At 52.4% G+C, this 20,560-nt stretch overlaps 8 protein-coding genes across 8 annotated transcripts; 5 read left to right on the top strand and 3 right to left on the bottom strand.

Annotated features, from left to right (window-relative positions):
* Positions 1 to 1,524: 1,524 nt before the first annotated feature.
* Positions 1,525 to 2,808, top strand: P152DRAFT_402741 (uncharacterized protein; the record flags this gene model as incomplete). The annotated part of the gene is made up of 1 exon (XM_033676670.1): positions 1,525 to 2,808. A coding segment is annotated over one exon (1,284 nt), but the record flags the coding sequence as incomplete, so codon positions are not given.
* A 1,553-nt stretch (positions 2,809 to 4,361) lies between these two features.
* Positions 4,362 to 6,457, top strand: P152DRAFT_147935 (uncharacterized protein). The gene is made up of 2 exons (XM_033673907.1): positions 4,362 to 4,518; positions 4,601 to 6,457. The coding sequence occupies exons 1-2, from the start codon at positions 4,480 to 4,482 to the stop codon at positions 6,218 to 6,220; spliced, it is 1,659 nt and encodes a 552-aa protein (XP_033531383.1). The 5' UTR covers positions 4,362 to 4,479; the 3' UTR covers positions 6,221 to 6,457.
* A 97-nt stretch (positions 6,458 to 6,554) lies between these two features.
* P152DRAFT_461138 (mitochondrial Rho GTPase-like protein) lies at positions 6,555 to 8,878 on the top strand. Its single transcript, XM_033680057.1, has 3 exons — positions 6,555 to 6,671; positions 6,727 to 8,474; positions 8,534 to 8,878. The coding sequence occupies exons 1-3, from the start codon at positions 6,662 to 6,664 to the stop codon at positions 8,684 to 8,686; spliced, it is 1,911 nt and encodes a 636-aa protein (XP_033531382.1). The 5' UTR covers positions 6,555 to 6,661; the 3' UTR covers positions 8,687 to 8,878.
* P152DRAFT_147914 (uncharacterized protein) lies at positions 8,818 to 10,233 on the bottom strand. The gene is made up of 2 exons (XM_033673905.1): positions 9,783 to 10,233; positions 8,818 to 9,721 (listed from the first exon to the last, which is right to left on the bottom strand). Exons 1-2 carry the CDS (start codon positions 10,020 to 10,022, stop codon positions 9,005 to 9,007), a joined length of 957 nt encoding a protein of 318 aa, XP_033531381.1. The 5' UTR covers positions 10,023 to 10,233; the 3' UTR covers positions 8,818 to 9,004.
* A 3,271-nt stretch (positions 10,234 to 13,504) lies between these two features.
* On the bottom strand, positions 13,505 to 14,078 carry P152DRAFT_147846 (uncharacterized protein). Its single transcript, XM_033673904.1, has one exon. It carries the CDS (start codon positions 13,881 to 13,883, stop codon positions 13,587 to 13,589), a length of 297 nt encoding a protein of 98 aa, XP_033531380.1. The 5' UTR covers positions 13,884 to 14,078; the 3' UTR covers positions 13,505 to 13,586.
* A 559-nt stretch (positions 14,079 to 14,637) lies between these two features.
* P152DRAFT_461135 (uncharacterized protein) lies at positions 14,638 to 15,589 on the top strand. Its single transcript, XM_033680056.1, has 3 exons — positions 14,638 to 14,728; positions 14,784 to 14,831; positions 14,895 to 15,589. The coding sequence occupies exon 3, from the start codon at positions 14,910 to 14,912 to the stop codon at positions 15,255 to 15,257; it is 348 nt and encodes a 115-aa protein (XP_033531379.1). The 5' UTR covers positions 14,638 to 14,728; positions 14,784 to 14,831; positions 14,895 to 14,909; the 3' UTR covers positions 15,258 to 15,589.
* Positions 15,590 to 17,772: 2,183 nt separating this feature from the next.
* P152DRAFT_451700 (uncharacterized protein) lies at positions 17,773 to 19,414 on the bottom strand (the record flags this gene model as incomplete). The annotated part of the gene is made up of 3 exons (XM_033678246.1): positions 17,773 to 18,545; positions 18,776 to 18,948; positions 19,161 to 19,414. The coding sequence occupies 3 exons, from the start codon at positions 19,412 to 19,414 to the stop codon at positions 17,773 to 17,775; spliced, it is 1,200 nt and encodes a 399-aa protein (XP_033531378.1).
* P152DRAFT_461134 (uncharacterized protein) lies at positions 19,274 to 20,150 on the top strand. The gene has a single exon (XM_033680055.1). It carries the CDS (start codon positions 19,428 to 19,430, stop codon positions 19,863 to 19,865), a length of 438 nt encoding a protein of 145 aa, XP_033531377.1. The 5' UTR covers positions 19,274 to 19,427; the 3' UTR covers positions 19,866 to 20,150.
* Positions 20,151 to 20,560: the final 410 nt, after the last annotated feature.

Here is a 20,560-nt window from a genome sequence, read left to right as displayed (position 1 = left end):
GAGGCTGGCTTGATGTCGACCAACAGGTCCAATGACAACATCAGGAGACACATTTAGCTGGATCATAAGCACAGGGTCAGCCAAATCCTAATAATACTTATCCTTACCAGCGACAGACCACTTCACCATATCAGACGGCATACGTGTGCCCATCACATCATGGCGGATTGCACTTAGCTGATATTCCTGTCGATCAGCAAGGACTTAAGTAGTTATCGCGAGATCCCGCGGTTCCCGTCAGGGTCTCGCCAATGTGATTTATCCCACGCGGCTCGCCGCGTCACCTGCAGGTTGCCTTCATTCAAGTGGTTTGATTTAAAAAGACGCTGATCTCCTGCTGCGTTGACCTCCTTTCACCCCCTTTTCTCTTCTCTCTTGTTTGACCCTTGCGAGCACCTATTTTTCTAGGTAAACAACCGGATCTGCAGTGCTAATATCTTTGTCCTATGATCTACCCTTGGACCGAGGCCAGAAATACAACGTTCTAGGCGGCAGATCTTCTAGAAACTCGGGATATTTTTCACCGACAAGTGGAGCGTTACCAAGTTAGCGTCCGGGATACTCAACAGTACCCACCTTCGGGTGAAAGCGAAAGTTGCTTATCGGCTTGTCCAATTGTCCTCCATGTGCCATTTTCCAACCGGAACGATCCCGAAATATTACCTACCCCCGGACGACCAGGCGGAACGAAAATCTCCTGTTCTTGACGAGTGACGACACGGAGCGTTGGCCGCCCTATTCTGATCGGATCAAGTCGCCGTCTTTCACATGTGGTACGGACTCAAGGACCAGACCAGTCGACCATAGGGCTGAATCCGAGGCTCCGTCTCCCCGACCTTGGATCGAAATCGAAAATCGGGCCGTGCAGTGGATTCCAAACTACCCGCGAAAGTGGACCAGAGTTCCGTTGAACATTGTGACGGCACAGAACGCAGATCGCGGAATACTACGGTGGTAATTCAACGCCTAGAGTTCCAGACTACAACCCCTACACAGCACTTACGGATTACGGAAGCTTGATTGTTGGAGAAGAAAAAAACCCTGAAGCGGCTGAAGGCAAAGAAACAAGGAAACCATAAATACCAGAGACTAAGACGCCTAAGCATTCCTTCCTTGTTGCTTGGGTGTTCCTTGCCTGTCCACTGTTGCCGTTTTCCCGTTGCGTCACTCCACCAAATTGATTTATTGTCAGGAAGTCCAGGATTCCTCCAGGTTGAGGTCAACAATCCATTTCGCTCTACATCTATCGTATTAAGATACTGTCGTTCATACCGCACCCACTTCAGCGTCTCCACCCCACGAAATACGACTTCTCACTCTCTTTCCTGTGCAACGTTCCTGTCGCATTTACCTTGACCAAGAGCGAACCCAGGCGCAAGACTGGACATACCCTCTTCCACGTTCATATTAGAAACTGGAACACATTGAAACCGAACTTCCTCATGCTCTCCGCAATTGAGAGTGAACCTCACGCCTCGAACACCAAGTCAACCCTGGTGTGCGTGTAGCACACAGCGATTCATAATGCTGCTGTCCTCCTCCCTATTTCGCAAGTCCAGTGCGACCGGTAGCCATATCAGGTCATACAGGCATGTCGAGATTCGACTTGATCAGCCATATGTGGTCTTTGAAGGTACACCCCTCGAGGGAGCGCAACCGGTTGCTCTTAAGGGGTGCATATATCTGGACCAACGCAGATCCATGGACATAAAGCGCATCAGGGTCAAGTTGGTCGGGACGCTTGAGTTGTATTGGGAGATGGGTTGGGATCCTGGCGTGATAACCAGGAGGAATGACACAATCTATGAGAAAGAAATCATCCTGCTCCCAAGGGGCGAAGTGGGTGAGAACAGCTCGCACACAATCGGCTCTGGATTAAAAGAGTTTGCATTTCAGTTCGATTTACCGCCGGATACTCACGATACAGTCAATGGGTTGAAGAGGGACGGTTGGAGACATCGCATCATGGTGAACTGGATGATCTATGCGACCATCGAGCGACCATTTGGCAGTATTGATTTGCCACTGGCCAGAAAAATCCGCATCATGCGCATCGAGGGACCGAATCCGGACATCTTCGATCACGAACAAATCCACCAGTCGGTCTGGAACGATAAGCTGAGTTACAAAATCTCAGTGCCACGAGTAAACTATGTTTTCGGCACTTCGATCACAGCCCATTTCGAACTCACGCCCCTCAAGAAAGGAGTTGTAATCAAGGATGTCAAGATGGAGCTGCGGGAGAACACAGTGAACACCTACAACGACACCGCGCGGAATCCAGCAGGACGGACACATTACAAAGACTGGTTTACGATCATCAAGCATCAGACATATCCAGTGCCGGAAATTTCCGCACAAAGACAGGCGCCCGACTCGACCGAGCTCCAGGACGAGGCATACATCTTCGATACCAAGATGGACCTGCCCCGGAGCTTCAAGGACTGCAGACAAATGTGCGACACCGCGAACATCAAGATCTACCACACCTTGAGGATTTACGTCAACATATTGAATGGAGACCAACATGTGAGCCAGTTGAAGATTCGTGCCATCATCAACCTCTTTCTTTCCCCCCAGCTCCAAATCAACGAAGACACCCTGGCTGTCAAACTGCCCACAGCCGAAGTGTCACGACAGACGCTCAACGAGCCCGTTCGGCAAGAAGCACCGCCAATATACAACCTCCACCATCTCGACCAATTATACGATGATGGTTCCGACCACGGTGCCAGGACAGCCGGGAACACGGGCGCCAACACACCGGTTTTTTATACGCAAAGTCGGAGAGCCAGCGAGGAGGACTTGCGCCAGAGAGTCCGAGCGGCAGGCAATAGTGCAAGACATCTCATTCAAGGTGTCGCTGCAGCTGCGCTGCCTACACAAGATACCAGCAACCAAGCGGCATCGGCATCTGCGCTTCGGTGTCGTCTTTCGAACTTGCAGGAACGCGCCGCCAACGCGCTGCCGTTTTCGAGCCGTTCAAGACAATCGGGCCACTCTCCTGCTTGTCGTGATACGGGCGGCGCAGTGACCCCAAGGACCAGCGAGGTTAGTCGCCCGGTCTCAGACCCACCGAGTCATGCCACATCCGGTGCCCCAACGGTCACAACACCAGCAACTTCGTACTATCCCTCCCTCTATCCCAGCCGACAAGCCTCTTTCCAAGACCCCTCTCCTAGGCCGAGCAGCGATCATTCCTCCTATCGTCCCGGTCTGCCTTCTTCTCGAAACAGCTATGTTGCGGATCTCCCGGGCCGTACCACCAATCTCTCAACCATCTTTTCTTCGGGGCCAAACGAACCCGCAGAATCCTCATCATCGGCCAGGAACCTCCCCTACGACTTGCACGCGCTCAGTAAGATTCCGAGTTACAACACGGCACTGAGAACACCTGCCCCTCCTCCTGCGACCTCGGGCCCTGATCGGCCCGCCCTCCCTTCATACCAGACCGCGATGAGTCGACCGTCAAGTCCGCCAGCAGGGACGAGGATGGCGGGAGAGGGATCATTCCCGTCATCCGGTCAAGGACAAAGCTCAAGCCAGCCCGCTACACCGGCTTTGAGAAGGACTGGCAGCGCTTCCAGTCGGAACAGTCGCGGTAGTGCCAGGAGCAATGGGTCCGATGGAGGTGCGGATGCCGGGAGAGGGTTGCGGAGCAGGTTGAGAGGGATAGAGAGCGATGACGCCATTGACAGACTGCAGACTCCGCCCGATCCAGGGGATGAACGACGAGGAGTTAGTAGCGTTGATGATGACCTGTATGGTTGATTAGGGGTTACGGAATCGCAGGAGCGTCCAATCTTTCCATCTTCAGCGTCACGTCTCTTGCCGGTTCGAAGTTTGGCATCCTTGTCTGTCTACGATGGCTTAGAGCTGCATTCCTTCTTTGTATATATTTCCTTTTTTATGCGGATACCCGGACTTGGAGTTTCGGCATGACCGGCGGGAACAGCACTATTGCATCGGCCCGGCGTTGGTTTGGTTTTATACGCGGTCTCTCCACTTGAGGCAACATAGACAGATCATTAAAGTGATATCATGATATCATTCTCCAAAAAACACTTTGCTCCTATTGAGGTCCATCGCAATCGCATAACACTGCCCCAACTGCTTCCATTAATATATCATCAACAAATATTGCGGCCTGAGGCACTAAGGGTCTATGTTGACCGTCATCATCATCATCGTTCATCTCATCGTGTTCATCTTGTTCAGTTCATTTATCTCCAATTTAGTTAGTCCTGGTGATAAGAAGCTAATGGTCTAATAATCAAATAACCCATCTGCAACACCTGGTCTCAACGCCGACAATCGATTAGGGCATCTGCGCCGAGCCAACACACAGAACTCAGAAATACCTTTAACATTCACTTCAAATTCAAATACAGATCATGACCACCCACTTATTAATCGGGAACGAAGCGAGCAATACTTGCGCCAATAGGCCACGACTACCTAGATCGACTGCGAGACAAAATGGGTGAAGATCTAGAAACAATCATTGCGCGTTTCGAGGTAATATACACCGTTTACACGACCCTATCGCGTTATTCCAACCATAATTTTGACCCAGCAGCACTAACATGTCATCTCGCAGCGCGAGTTCTTTCCGCCTATCAGTCCCGAGCTCATCCGTGCCATTTTGAGCGACTATAATGACCTCAACGACCCTACGGAATACGAGAGTGCGCGCGCCGTGCTGGAGTGCATCCGAAACGATGCGATGGCCGACGACGCACAGCAGTTCGATCCGTCCGGCACGAGTGGCTCGATTACGAACAACCAGCCGTCGGACCCGTGTACCGAAGACACGACGCTTTCAGCCGAGATTGACTCTCCAAGCTTGGGGGAGCTATCAGCGCCGACTAGCTCCACCTCCAATAGCGGCCGAGACGGTAGCAACTCATCCGAGACAGGTCTGAATGCGGGGGTATTGGGCGATTGTGAGATGTCTGACGAGATGATGGGAGCGGACGAGGATACGAAAGTGGGGCGGTTGAGTGAGATGTTTCACAACCTCAAAGAACGAGACCTGCGGTATCAGTTGAAGAAAGCGAACGGCAACTTCTCCCGCACCACCGATGCCCTTTTAAACCTCGTGTATCTGGTCGGGGAGCAGGAGGGAGAAGAGCAGCCAAAATTCCGGGGCGTAGACGCGTTTGCTGAAGAGAACGGGAACGTAAGAAGCAAAAAGCCAAAAAAGAAGAATCGACAGACTAGGTCTGCTCTGGAGGAGATGCCTCGATACGATGCCTTTGAAAGTGGGATGCCAGAGAATAGATGGAAAATGGGCCAGGATCAGATCGCGTACATTGCCGAGCGGACGCCTTACTCTACGCAAGCAGTGTCGTCCATCTGGCATACATACGACCAGACAGTCCGCTCCACCCTTCACGAGATGATCCGCGCCGATATTAAGGACAACGGCGATGACCTTCCGGACGAAGAAGCGACACTTGCTAGCACGTTATCCCTCAAGGATGAATTTCCCCATCTTGACGACTCGACGTGCGCTGCGCTTGTTCGACTTACGTCCAGCTCACCGATTTTGTCCGCGGCTCACGATCTTGCAACGGCGCTACTCAAGCCACCGGGCCCAATCACTGCCGATGTCCCTGGTGCAATCATTCCGAAATACGTCCCACTTGAATTACCTTCCCCCACGAAGAGTCCTTCGACTGCTCAACCCCTCCCTCTCAACTCCCCCTCCCAGATGAGCCCCACCACTGTCCACCTCTCCACCCTCCATCGCCAAGTCGTCGACTCCGCCCACCGTTACCATCAGCTCTCTCGCTCCAACCCCCACTACGGCGGCGTCACCGCGCACTACTCCTCCGAGGCCCGACGACTTCGAGACGACCTCCGCGACGCACAAAGCTCCGCCGCAGATGCCCAAGCTGCCCTGCAATCGTCCGCCACACATCTCGACCTCCATGGAATCGATCGGACGAACGGGGCGCGCATCGCGGTGAACAGGGTCGAGGCATGGTGGGAGACGGTCAAGCATGCGGAGCCGGTGACGGGGCACGACCGATCAAAGCTGCCCAGGACAGAATTTACAATAGTCGTTGGCAAGGGAAATCACAGTGCAGGTCAAAGGGGGGTGCTGGGACCGGCGGTAGCCAGGGCGTTAATTGCGGGGGGGTGGAAGATCAGGGCGGAGGATGGGACGGTGGTGGTGACCGGTAGGGAGAGAAATAAGGCACGGGGGGCTTGACTGTGAGAAGTCCACGGACCGGTGCGCAGTTATGAAGGTCGATCTGCTCTCATTTGCTTTGGATTGTACATGTATGTTGGAGTTTGAGGATTTAGGGTTGAGCGGCATTTGTCGGAGTTTGAATCCGTTATTAGATATTCATACATTGAGTGGTGTTTGTAGGAGTACCCAGTCAATATAGAACGATTAGATCCTGTATTAATAAAAACGATTGAATAAGTTGGCTTATGAATAGCGATATCATTTCAAGCTATCAATGCCCTGGATATGTTTCGTCCCAGCTGAATTATATCACGGGCAAATCTCGGAGCTGTAAAATAATGCGGAGTTTGAGAGCTCCGCAACTTCAATGATATCACAGGAAACATATCACCGAAAATGCGGGAATCAGCGAATCATACTAGAACAGGAACGTGTTCTAGGTGATTATGGAACTTACTGATGGCTACAGGTATATTCCAACAACTCCACTGCACCAAGACCAACCCAGCTAACGACTCCCTCAGTTCGTATCTGCGTCTGTGGCGATGAAGGCATAGGCAAAAGCTCCATCATCACCTCCCTCGTAAAGGATGTTTTCGTTACGCACAAGATCCAACCTGTTCTACCACCCGTAACTCTTCCTCCCACGATTGGCACTCCCGAGAATGTCACAACAACCATCGTCGACACGTCCGCGCTTCCACACGAGCGCAACGCGTTGAAGCGCGAGCTGCGAAAAGCCAATGTCATCCTCCTCGTCTACTCTGACCATTATAGCTATGAGCGGGTGGCGCTCTTTTGGATGCCCTTCTTCCGGTCGCTGGGCGTCAATGTCCCCGTCGTGCTGTGCGCGAACAAGTCCGACCTGCAACGCAATGGCAGCACACCCCAGGTGGTGTCGGACGAGATGTTGCCGCTGATGAACGAATTCAAGGAGATCGATTCCTGTATACGGACGAGTGCCAAGGAGCATCATAACATCAACGAGGTGTTCTTCTTATGCCAGAAGGCTGTAACGCATCCTATTGCGCCGCTGTACGATACAAAGGAGGCTGCCCTCAAGCCAACTGCCGTATCTGCGCTCAAGCGGGTTTTTTTCCTTTGCGATAAGGACCAAGACGGCTACTTGTCCGATGCAGAAGTCCACGCTTTTCAACAGAAAGTATTCTCTAAAGATATCACAGATTCGGAGGTATCAGACATTAGAAGAACAATTGGACGATACTTCCCGGATTCCGAGTCTGAGCCAGGCGTCTCAGAGGCAGGATTTATCCTGCTCAACAAGATCTTCGCTGAGAAGGGTCGCCATGAAACAATATGGCTCATTCTCCGGAAATTCAACTACACCGATAGCCTCTCCCTCCGGGATTCCTTCATCCATCCCAAGTTCGACGTCCCTCCGTTCTCCAGCGCCGAGCTCTCCCCCGAAGGCTACCGCTTCTTCGTCGATCTCTTCCTCCGCGCCGACAAAGACAACGACGGCGGGCTGTCCCCGTCCGAGCTCTCCGCGCTCTTCGCGCCAACACCGGGCCTGCCACGCCAATGGGCCGAAGCCGACTTCCCGTCGGAAACGGTGCGGAATGAGAACGGGTACATTACTTTGCAAGGGTGGCTGGCGCAATGGAGCATGACCACCTTTGAGTCGCCTACCACGACTCTTGAATATCTTGCCTACCTTGGCTTCGAACCCTCCTCGTCTAGCACCACTTCCAATACCCCTACCCTCTCCGCCCTCCGCACGACTAAGTCTCGCCGCCGGCGTGCTGGGGCTCGTCCACCGGCTCGTGTGGAACGAAACGTCTTCCTCTGCTATGTCATCGGTGCGCCAAGCTCTGGCAAATCCTCCCTTCTCGACGCGTTCCTCGGCCGCTCGTTTTCTCCGCTCTACCATCCCACCATCAAGCCGCGCTCCGCTGTCAACAGCGTCGAGCTGCGCGGCGGCAAGCAGTGCTACCTGGTCCTCTCCGAACTAGGCGAGCTGGAGCCCGCGATCCTCGAGAACCGGGCGAAGCTCGAGGCGTGCGATCTGCTCTGTTTCTGCTACGATGGGTCGGATCCCGAGAGCTGGGGACATGTCACCGGGTTGCTGGAGAAGTATAAGCATCTGGAGGAGGTCCCGGCCGTCTTCGTTGCGCTGAAGGCAGACAGGGATAAGGCGATGCAGAGAGGTGAAGGGGGGCAGCCGGAGGAGTGGGTTGCTGCCCAAGGCTGGCAGCAAGGGCCTGTCCATGTTAGTGTGCAATGGGGGAGCATTGCAGAGGTGTTTGTGAATGTGAGTCTCTGTCCTGCAGCTCTGGCTGACCAAAATTCACTGACATTCTTCCGTTCTAGCTTGCTGAGTCGGCTATGTACCCTGGCACTGCGTATCCAAAGAAGGACGATGAGCCGGTGGAATATACAAATTACTATCTTGCAGCTGGTGCGGTAATGTGCGCCGCTCTTGCGGCTGGCATTGTCTGGAGGCGGAACTTTAGTCCCTCATAGATGGGAGATAGTTGGCTTGAATCCCAAGCCTGGCACCGCAGCAAGCTAGCTTTGCTCGAGCCGTCTTCTTTCTCCAAAGTCACGTCCTAGTCACTAAGCCATGAAGTTGTTTCGAATCTAGTTTAAAAGGCTTCGTAATACCATGATACGTTAGCCACCTGCTTGCGCTTCGTATCTTCGAGTGTTTGGTTGGGGTATCAATGCCATTAACTAGGTAACGTGGACTATAACGAAATGCCAACGTGACTACTCCAAATGCTACTACTGCTCATAAGACGGCAATCCAAAACTTTTGCGGTCCAGCAAAGCGGAGGCCCATTACGGCGATAATGTTCCCTCCACCTGATCAGCCCAGGATTTCTTCTCCCCCGCAGGCGACAGGGTTGTGAGAATGTCGGTATCGTTGGTTGCGTTTGCCTTTGATTTGTCGATGATTGCCACCTTCTCCGCGTCGTTAGCTGGCTTTATGGGAAACTCTAGTTTCGTCGGAGGGTTCACTTCAGGTTCTGTGTCCTTCGAGGTGGCAGGGAGATCGGGGAAATCCGATGCGGTTGGAGGCGCCTGCTGTTTCTCCTTCACAGATTTCTCCCCCCCGCGGCTAACATCTCGGCCTCCTCGCCCACCCCGTCCCTCTCTCCCCCTCCCTCGCCCTTGGCCACGACCTCTCGAGGCATAAGACCTTGATCCATCTTCGGCACCGCCATCCTCCGGCGCCGCCGAGGCCGGATGCCCACCCACCACACCACCGTGTGCTCCCCTTCGGGCCACGCGACGGGATTCGGCGAAGTCTTCCTCTTTCTTCTCGGCATCCCATTCTCGTCCTCCGACCGCTTTGAGTTTCCGTTGTCGGTTTCGCTCCCGCTCCCCCATCATCTGCTGTCGGTTCTGTCGGTCGACAACTTGTTTTCGGGCCGCCTCGGCTTCTCGCGCCTCGAATGATGCCAGGTCCGCCTCGGCGCGAGCGTGGGCGGCGAGCAGCGATTCGTTTTTTAGCTGCATGGCTTGCAATTTTGCCGACAGTTCTTCTTCGGTAAGCTTTTCCTAAATGGCTGGTTAGTACACCGGACTGGTAAATACGCGCGGATATGTTCCATACTCGCTTAGGGCCACCTGTCGCTGAACGATCCCCCCTGACTGCCGATGCTCTGGTGGCATTCGCGATTTGCTTCGCCACATCAGGTGTTCCCGCGCTCGCAGGGCTTTCCCCTTTGCCTTGGCCATTTACTCCCGTTGCACCTCCTCTTCGGGCGCCCTTGGGTTTTCTAGGCTCGGCGGGTTCCGGTAGTAAGGGTTCAGGTGGAGGTTGTGGCTGGGCTTCAATAACCGGTTCGGTCATGGGGGTGAAATCGTCGTCGAACAAGTCATCGGGTCCCCGCGTCTGGGCGAATTCATCTTCTGGATCAAATCCGTTGTTGAACTGGGAGTCGCTGGGCGTTACTGATGAATCCGCGGCCTGATGCAGGTCAGTTACCAATGACCACTATATCCACGTCTTCCACGCTTTGGGAAGACACATACAATTGCCGGAACAGGCTCCATAGCAGCTGGTGTCTTTTCATCCTCCTTCGGGGCCTTCGGTGTCGCCCATCTAGAATCCTCCATGGCTGTCTACCGTAAAGATGTCCGCGCGGGAATAGTTGGACAGTTGTAGGGAACAATAACAAGAGACTGGTGGACAAGGAGATACTCAATCCGCCCAGATATCATTGTCAACATTAAACAGAGATATTAATAAGGGATAAGAAGAGACCATGGGAATATGTTGTTGACCAGATTGCAGAAGAGTTGTTCATCACCATCTAGCCCCGCGTTTTGCTCAAGCCTCAACCACGAGTCCACAACTGGCAAACTGGTCAGTAGCTTAGTCATCCATATTTCCATCCTCAAGGTCACGTGTGGCCACCTCCCTTCTCCTCCTTTCGCTGAAATCTCTCACTGTACGTCAATAATATTGCACACCATTGCATTCAGAGGTACAGCCATGTATCATCCATCAATTCTCGCCCCTGGTGCATGGATGCCCTTTCTTTATCAGTCCCAGCAAGCTTCAAAACGTTGAGAACATCCTTGTGGTGGCCTGGTGGGCTACTGGCGGATACCCACTGGGAATTCCGAACGCATCTGATCGCTATTCTAAATCCGAGCAGTAGTTCCACTATATCTGTTACTGCTCCTTTCTGACTCGAAGTCTCGTGCCATGATATATCCGGGTCCTTATCGATAAGGACCAGCGGGAATATCAAAGGAGGGGCAAGGGGGTGCATGAGCTATAAGGCTATAACAATCCAGTCAGTTCAGTGCCAAAGCTGGCCCGGGAACCTATCGACCAAGGGTTTCCTGTGTTATCTAGCTGCCTTTCACCAGCAGCCTGCATTACCCGCCCGCCTTCCAAGCATAGCAACTTTTTCCAGAACAATCAATCCACTTCTTCCAATTGCTTTCCCCCTTATTACCAATTACCGGAAGCAACGGCGTTCTAGTGGACACAGCAAACAGGTTTGTCAACATTCCGGAATCACAGACACGCGAGATCGGAAGGTGTGATGTAGTTGGTATGCAGATGAATGCATCACCCATGCTATGACAGGGACACTAATGTTGATTTCATTATACGGGGCAATCATCCAGCCCGGAACGGCATCCAAGAGCCGTCCGGTGGATTTATCTGACGCGGCAAAGCCCTTGATTCTATACGGCACTTTGAGATTCTCTACTCTGTGAATGCCAGTGTTCACACCTACTCCAGGGATAGGTTGTCGACGGAGAGGCGTCCATCAGCATAGGAAGGAGACAATAAGACCACAGACTGAGAGGCATCTACATGTTCTTCCTGCTTCCCAAATCCTCCTTCTTCCACTAAGCCACGGTAAAGTATCGTCAAGGTGCCCATGGGTACGGGACCAGTGGCATTCCCAGCGATGTCATCCCGGGTAGGTGGATACGGTGGAAGCCCGGGTTTATCATGGGGAGCCTAATGAAATCCCGTCCGCTGCGGGACTGCACTGCCAAATCAATTTTCGAGATATGAAACATATCACCAGCTTTTTAATAATATCATATCTATGATGTGCGATATTCACTTTATGCTGTCATTTTGACATGTATTTGGCCATCTAGCTTTAGTCCACTGGCACGAGGACTCAGGAAAAGCGTCATATCGATTTCTCCGAGCGTAGCTACCCATAAATTGCTAATCGAGAACTTCTCGGCTGCCTAACGGAGCAGCTGGAAGTGTGACTCCACAGCTTAATACCTTTGTTCTTCTCCAATGGCTAACGCTCGCCTACACCGATACGAAGCTCAAGAGCCAGGGCATCGGACTCTCCCATCGTAAGTTCCACGGCAGACGGCCTTCCCATATTCGTGGGATGTGGAGCGAGCGGTTGACAAACATACTGTCAGTCGTGTAACGTAGAGCGAGTCTTACAGGTTCGCAGCCTTGAAGAACGGCATCCGCCGGCAGATTTTACGCCTTGCAGAACTGCAACCACGAGCGATAGGTGACCTTTACAAAGCAATCGAGCCCGCCCTCCTCGACCGCTTGGCGCCTCTGCCTCTCGCCTCGCTGCGTACAGGAGGCTGTGTGGTGTCCTATTGGTCTAGTGTAACCTGCATGTCAAGCAGCCCGGTGCATCGTCTCACTGGACCGCCAGTACGGCAGACGCAGAGAAAAGCACTGACTAACACCGACCCTGGCCGTCCTCTTGACCAGTCCACCCTCGATACCCACCGGGGACGGCCCAGAAGTGTTTCACGTCCCAGCTCGCGCTTCTATTTGCTAAACCAGATCCCAACCAGAGCTCGCCTCGGCAGTCGGCGACTGAAGGAAGGTTGCGCACAGTACGGGCAATTCACGCGACCGCCGGGCCATGCACTGCCAGCATCTCAGAGCATTCACATGATTTTAAGCGCACCTACTCAAAGCAAGGTTGCAGGAAGACAAAATCAACGTCGTCCCATCTTCTGGTGGGAGGCGGATGGTCCCTGAACGGACGCGAGGGCCGTGTTATGAGATGTTGTCGCGTCGAAATCGAAATTACGGGCACCAGTTGACTTCAATGGATGTTTATTGGTCATTTTGATTGCATATGGTGTTGTTTACGCTTGGCTCTGCTCGGGTGAGGCGAGGATAGAAATGCGAACGAAAGGTGTCTGCCACATTCCACTGTGCTATCCCAACCCCCTCATTTGCAACGCTTGGGTCTATTGTCAGTCGAATTGGCCAGTTAAACAGACATTCCATCCTTGCAATGTGATTCAATGCATTGAACTACTCCGTTGCCTTAAATCTGGCGAAGGCAACGGACCAGGGTGCGCGTCACCTCGCGCAGATTGCCGTACAGATGGGGGCATCAATAACGTCAATCAAGTGGCCAAAGTCGGTGATTTTCCTAGGAAACTCCCTCGGCTATAAATGCTCCGGTCGAATAGCTGTCGAATGTTTAATCGGCTTTAACTTTCTCTTCAAGCATTCGAGGATGCCGCATATGAGCTGGGGCAAAATTGCCCCCCGGAAGCTGCCTAAGGTGAAAAGATGGCGTTGGATTGATATGCGGTCAACGTTGTCAAACTCGGCATCAGAAGCCCTAGTAAAACGGCATCTAGAGCTCTCCATAGATTGACCAAACCGCGTTTGCCACGTCACCGGATGACCGATGGGTATGATCCGGTGGACTCTAGCGTAGATTGCAACGGCAGTGATTGCCCAAATGCGCCACCATGTGCTCAATGCCATGTGAAGTATGTCACCAGTGTTTCTAGGGCATTTCTTCGCCCCGCTTGCAAGGACTTAGACAGACCCACGTCAAATGGCTTGCGGGGGATAGACACCGGATGAACGGAGACTTCAATCAGCTGAGTGTGAAGATACCAGCGGCCCTCCCCATGCATTAGTCGATCATCACGCCCTAGTCAGAATCGTGATGGTTGCCCAGCTATGGTGTAAGGAAGGGTCGGATATCCACGCGAGATAAAGTGACAGAATGGCACCGGCTGCATAATGCAGGTTGATTGTGGTAAAGAATATGCGAAGTGGCCCGTATGTAGCATGGCGCTGAACTGCAAAGACTGGAGGGATATCCTGCCCTATTGTCATAGGGCCTTGTAACGCCCCTTGTCGGTGGACACCCCATGAGCGAGCCAGTGGAATATCCATTAGTGAGAAGGGAAGAGCAGAGAGACTGATGTGTAGAAGCATGAGAACCACAGACAAGCTAGGAAGCGTCTCACGTTAGACCTGGTATTTGCCAATTGGCTGGAGCAGAGCCTCCAAAAAGCGACCGTCGGACTTGGAACAGAGAACTAAAACTGAACACGATGGACTGACTGAGGAAACACAACAAACCCGAGCTGTCAACAAAGCCCAATCATGCAAAAAGCACGGACATTGCAGAAGGAGGTCTAGAGATGCGGGATGGAGCACGTGACTTTGAAACTCCACGGACGGGAGAGGTTCAGGGATAGAATAGAATTGTCAACAAAACTCGCACCTTCAGGAGAGCTCTGAACCACTTGGTGTCGATGATAAGACAAGGAATTGAGGCATTTTACTCCTCAAACGGCTAGAATAACCGGCGGACGATCCACAATGGCTGATGTCCGCTGGCATAGACCGAGTGATTCTGCAGCTCGGCAGCGCCCAAGGTATCATCACTTCGTGATGAGCTGGCATCCATGGGTCTCAGGACGGCCTGTGACGATGGTCCGTGTGATCGTCGCAATATCGTTGGATAGAATGAAGCGGGGTTCAATCACCACGTCGTCCGAGGATGACGATTGGAGTAAACAGTCTTCGGCACTTTCTAAGTGGGTTGTCGAAGCGGTGATGGAGACTCCTCTGGCCGTCTATAAATTGAGGCGGTTCGTCGTGAACAGGACCAAACTCATTCGAAACAACAAGTCCTCAATTCCGTCAAAGTCCAGCTCCTTCCGATTCTTCTCACCAATCTATTCACCTTGGCCTTCAAGACCTAAGGATCAAAATTCGCTCTTGTAACATACTCGTCACACACAACCCTTGCCGTGCCCAATCGTTCTGAAAAGGTTCGAAACGGAGACAACTGGTGAATGGAATGACGAAACGCTGACAGCTTTGCAGAGCATTGGCCAATCAACAACGTCTCCAAGCAAGATCTGAAATATCAAGGTATGTCAGCCCAGTGCGTGACACGAGTGATGTTCTGGGGGTTGACGCAGGTACCCGAAATAGCGTTGCCAAGAAACCATGTGCTTCTACGAACAAATCGTTTATGGGTGCGGCGACTTCAAGTGGGGCCACTTTCGCCAGCACTGCAACCGTGAATATCGCATCGGAGAAGTCTGCGGGATGAAACTGGTCTATCAATCCGCCCAGGAGAACCATTTGTGCAAGGTGTGCGAGAAACTCAACACCAAATACCGCCGCCGCCAGACCGAGTGCGAGCGAATCGAACGGTGGCAACGCGAGGGAAGTCGCCAGGCGTCAATCGAGAAGTCGATGGAGTTGATCTACCAATTGGATCGCGAGATTCAGACGCTGCTCGCTGAGCGTGAACGGCGTGGCGGAGGCATGGCTCCCGTGGCGTATGCGTAGAGCGGTTGGAGGAGGGACACAAATGACGGGATATGATCAGGCTCGATGCCTTAATTTCGGGTTTCACGCCAAACGGGCCTTCTCCAGGATTTGATTATTTCCTTGGCAATTATTTTGACGAGTGGGAAGTGGACTGAAACGGGAGTTGGCGAATGGAGGGTCATGGACAAGGGAAAATTGTTCGAATTTCGGCGGGAATTGATGAGTGACGGCCATGATAACCAATCCTTCTCTTCTGTAGCTTGTTTGAATTCAAATCGTTAAACAACTGTGCTCTTCATTGGCGACGGTCGCGCAATCTGTTTGTAGGCGCTGGATCTGACGCCGGCAAGTGAACCGACCAATCCATCTCAGTCACAGAAGCGTGTGAGGGCTCGATCCGGGCGCTTCGAATGCGGACACTGAGAGGCGATCTCGCCGCCATCTACAGTGATTGTATGATACACAAGACGGAGGCCAATATGGCCTGTCGGGGAGTGGAGTATGGTCGGGATGCCGCTTGTTAATAAGGGCACAGTGTGAAGAAACAGGAGGAATGGAAGATGAACGTTAAAGCTGTGAGAGTGAGGAGAACTGAGCCACGTGACATAATGCTTACATAATGAGGATGTCCCCTCATTTCAAGTTCCAGTCCAATCAGGGTCACGTCCGGGTGATGAGATGTGGCTCCATCTCAGCACGTGCCAATTACAAAATGCTGTGGCGCAACAGCCTGTCATCTGACACGGAGAATTGCTCGGAGTCTAGGGGTTCCTGTCTGGTATGCCGCGTGTTCCATCTTGTGCATCCAGTCTCTCTTAAACAGAGTTATGGTACTGGAACAGTTCGAGCTTTGTATTTTCGAACCACACCATTCTTGCCTTCCCACAGCGCGAGGGCAAGGGAGAGCTATCGGCCTGGCCACAGTGAATGTGATCCGAGGAGCAGAGAACGGGGCATATCTGGACACCTCTGATTCCTTTTTGGTGAGTAGGAACACGATATCGTGGAGACCAGGAGCTCGCGTTTCGCGTCGGAAGCATCTGTCATTAACTGGCTGGTTAGTCGTGCAAATTATTGAATTGGCGAATATCGTCTCACTTTGTTCCTTGCGAACATCGAGTCGCCGATGAAGCTCAGTCTTGCCTTGGATACATTTTCTCCTGAGATCCGAGAGCTCATCAATATACAATCTGAGGTTCCGGCTGGCAGCTTTTATTCTCCTTTGTACAGAGGTTAGTTGTGCTGCAGGTATGCTGTTCTCGCATTTCATTCGGCGTTCTAGCCGCTGAGGAATGACATGTGGTCATCCCTACCACCACTCGATTGCGTTTTGATATCCAAGTTGAATCATGCCAATTCCCGCCACGAATGGAGAAAAACAGTGTAAAGGCATCGCGATTTGTTAACAATCAAGCGCCGAATCAATGAAGGAGTTACAACATTCTCGAGTCACGGCTCGGCGCACGAATGGCATAAAGGCCTCACTTGTCAGTTGAAATAAAGTGCGCAGGCCGGTTTCACAGCATATGCAACGCAACATGGAGATCAACTAGAGAGAACGATTTTACGATTGCAAACAATGACCGTCTGTGGTCTCTAAGAGGAGCCTTGCTATGGATTATTGCGCCGAAAGTAGGGAAATATTATAGATATCTAACCTCAATCTGCCACTCGAATTCTCGCTCGTGCACCAAACCCGAATCGTCAAGTCTTGACTCACTTCTACAGCAGATGACCCAGATATGTAAATACCGGTAAAGTTGCTCCAGAGACTCAACGGTTGCAGTGCAAAGACCGTCCTATTACCCGCTTCAAATGAACCTGTGCACAGCGAAAGGATAGTAAGCAACGGGCTAAGCCGGTATTGAGTCTCCGGACAGAAGGTAAGCGGTTGCGTTATCAAAATGACTGCAGCCGTATCCGTGATGACCACGTGCCCAATACGGTCGCCGTTGAGTGTTGAGCTGGTCGTCAACGCGTACGACCAGAAAGATTCCGAAGGGTGATCCGTCTTCGGGATCCAACCGACTGCGAAGTTTGCATTGGTGTCATACGCCTAGAAATTCCCATTCACGACTATATTCCTAGGACCCTGCGAATTACTACCAGCACAGGGCCATGCAATTTGAGATGGCGTGGCTTCATCACCTCTTCTGCGTCGGTGTTTTCTGTCTTCGTCCTCATTGCCGGCAGTGGGCGTCTCGTATGGATACTCTGGAACTTCGGACGAGGTCTGATATATGGTAGTGGAAAAGGTTTCGGTTATCGTGGTCGTGCTAGGTGCATTGGAACATTCGCAAAGGCTTGACGTAGGAGGCGTTATGTATGCGATTCCGCTTCGAGAAGCATCAGCGGTAGACCTGCTGTGACTTGAAGTACTATTGGACGTCTCGACTGGCTGCCGCCCGGATGATGGCTCCAGCCCAGAATATGAGGTTGTTGAATTTAGGTATGATCTCGGCAAACCAAAAGAAGGGAGGAATGTGGTTCGAGTCCTCGAGTGACTGTCATCCGTGTTGGTGAAGGTATACGGTCACGATGCTTTCTCGTTGCCAGAAGGAAGGCGAATGCCTGAAGAGACAGTGGACCTATTTAAAGTCCTCGTGCGGCCCTCGTCCGTATTGGTGAAGGTATACTGCCACGATGTTGTCTCATTCCCAGAAGGAACGGGTGTACCTGAAAGAGTGGGTGTTGTTCGATTCCTTGAGCGATCATCATCAGTATTGGATAAGGTATATGATCGCGACGTGTCGTTGACAGAAGGGATAGGAGTCCCGGACGAAGGGCGAGTGGCACCTTGAGCGAGGTAAGAAAGGGAGCCAGATGTAGTGTTACGATATGGATACGGGAGATCCGAAGATGGTAGGCCAGTATATGGAGAGCTCGTGCTCCGTTGTCCTGTCTGGGGATCGGTATTAGATATACTGAACGGCGGCCAAGATGAGCCTGTACCAACCGGACCTGTCTCGATGCTCGAATCGGACGTAGCAGTTGAAGTAGGGAGGGTCGAGTCACCTCCATCACTACCACCGCCGCCACTGCCCCCAGTGCTGCCAACGGTCGCCGTGAGAGTTCGTGTCTCATTGATTGTAGTGATGGTGGCCAGAGAAGGGCTTGAAAGCCGTGTCGTGGTCGTGGGAAATGTAACGCCCGATCCGCCAGTGCCTCCGCTAGAAAAACCTGAGCTCATACCGGTCCGGATGATGGTCCCAGTCGAGGCCCATATCGATGTCGAACTCCACATACTCTGAGACGGGGTAGGGAGGATCGGGCCCACGTCACTGGTGCCGCTTTCGGTTTGCTGTCCTGTGGCACCAGAGGATGCGGTTGGATCGAGAGAACCGCTACCACCGGTGCCTCTGAGGTTCCTCCGTCCGTCAAATCAGAAGATACTGTTGCAGGGCGGAAAATGCCGCCACTGCCGCCAGTACCATCAGTCGACCCTCCGCTAAGGATGGTAGAAGTGACCGTCTCAACGGTGGTCCCGTTAATGGTGGCCTAGGTCGTCGGAAAAGTCACTTCACCGCCAGCCGTACCACCAGCCGATCCTCCGCTAAGCACGGTGGAAATTACCGTTTCAACCGACGATTTGTTGTTGACGGTCTGGGTCAGGAATGTCAACCCCCCTCCACCGGTGCCTCCAGAATTACTAGGCAGGTGTTTGATCGTGGCAGGGTCGAACGATACCGTACTAGATGCGTTTCCGGGACTGGCTGTGGCAGCATTCCATGTTTCGGGTCGTATTGTCGATTTGGGCGATGATATCCAAAACTCCACTTAGGGTTCCGTTTTGGAAATACCGTTCGGCCGTCTCTTCGAAAAGAAAACAACTGCACTCTTCCAATTCTCCATCGTAAAATGTAAAACCTATGCATAGGGGCGAATGCAGGTAAGTGTCGTAAGCGGCACATGACCCCGCACAATCGGGCGGCGGCGGCGACTCGGCCTTGTGCGAAAACATCGTTCTGCACCAAGGGCTCGCCACAGGAGACGGTAAATCCATAGCAATACCCGTCGAAGATATAACTGATATCGTCCAGCGTCTCATTTCCATCACAGTCAGGGGGCATCCCAGCCCCGCTGCCTAACGAGGGTGACAGACCAGTATTTTGAGGGAGTAGAGTGGTTTCAATGCTAGAGGGGAACGTAGAGGTAGAGCTAGGCACACTATGCATGGTCGTTGTCTCGATGGCAGGTAGATCCCAACGACATCATTGTACTCAGTCTAGATTTGGATGTCAGGAAGGGTATAAAAGGGGCTACCAGAGAGGTTACCACCGTGGGTGCCACAGACGTGTTGCCCACGTAAACAGAGGAGAAACAACCACAGGGTTATGTTCTTGCGCACAACTGCGGGCGCTTGAGAACCCCGCTGCCGAGGCTTCATCTAACGACCTTGACTCTCCTGCCAGTACTTGCTGTGCAGCGCTGATGAGGCCAGCATCACCCTGTTCTCATAGACTCTGGCCAGGCAAGATCACGGCTCGGTTTCTGTCCGGAGGAGGGGTGGTCACAACCTGCGTGCTGGTTACGGTGACCGTTGTGGCCCCACCACCGGTGTATCTGAATAAAGCGCACGTTGTTCGGCCCACAGGCCTAACTTTTGCGTCAGTACCCAGGCCATGAAATTGTCAATTCGGACCGAAAGTGATGCTTACGCGACTGAAGTTGCTACGTCATATGATGTAGACAGAGATTGGTCAAGTCAGGTCGCGCAGAACAACGGTCATCACTGATTGAGGACACAATAACGTTCTAATACGTCTCGTTCATATCGCATGAGCCGACAAACTGCCGCTTATCGACATCGGCATGATGGGATCCTTCGTCTTTTATTTGAAATAAGTGCTTCGGAAGAATGGCTAAGCGAGCAGAAGCGAACGAGAGGGAAATAAGGATGGCAATAACCTTGCAAGAATAAATGTACAACATTTTCATGAGAGAGTCTAAACGACAGAAGCTGACTCCAACAAGCGCGGAGAGACTGATGAAACCGAAAAGGATAGAAGTGCGTACACATTTTGATATACAAAGCCCGATCAATCTAGGACTTCCGTACCTGAAGTTAGCCACCGAGAAATTGAGTAGTGTGGTTCAACGGCTCAACACAAAAGACACGAAACTCCAGCACGCGACCGTGTCAGTCCGAAGAAGTTGCCTTGCATCACGACAGCCACTGACTTTTACTTCTTCAGTCAGGATCGGAGAATATCCTCTTGCACAAGGAAGAGGAGAGTGGGATAGAGGCATGATGTCTGAAACATTCCCTTGCTTCGGGTGGGGGAAGCCGGAAAGCCGGAAACAGACTCCTCCACCCAGGC

The sequence above is a fragment of the Eremomyces bilateralis genome, assembly GCF_010015585.1.
Source record: "Eremomyces bilateralis CBS 781.70 unplaced genomic scaffold P152scaffold_22, whole genome shotgun sequence".
Lineage (NCBI taxonomy): Eukaryota > Fungi > Ascomycota > Dothideomycetes > Eremomycetales > Eremomycetaceae > Eremomyces > Eremomyces bilateralis.
Note: the sequence above shows the minus strand (reverse complement) of the source record. Positions and strands in the feature narration are given on the sequence as shown.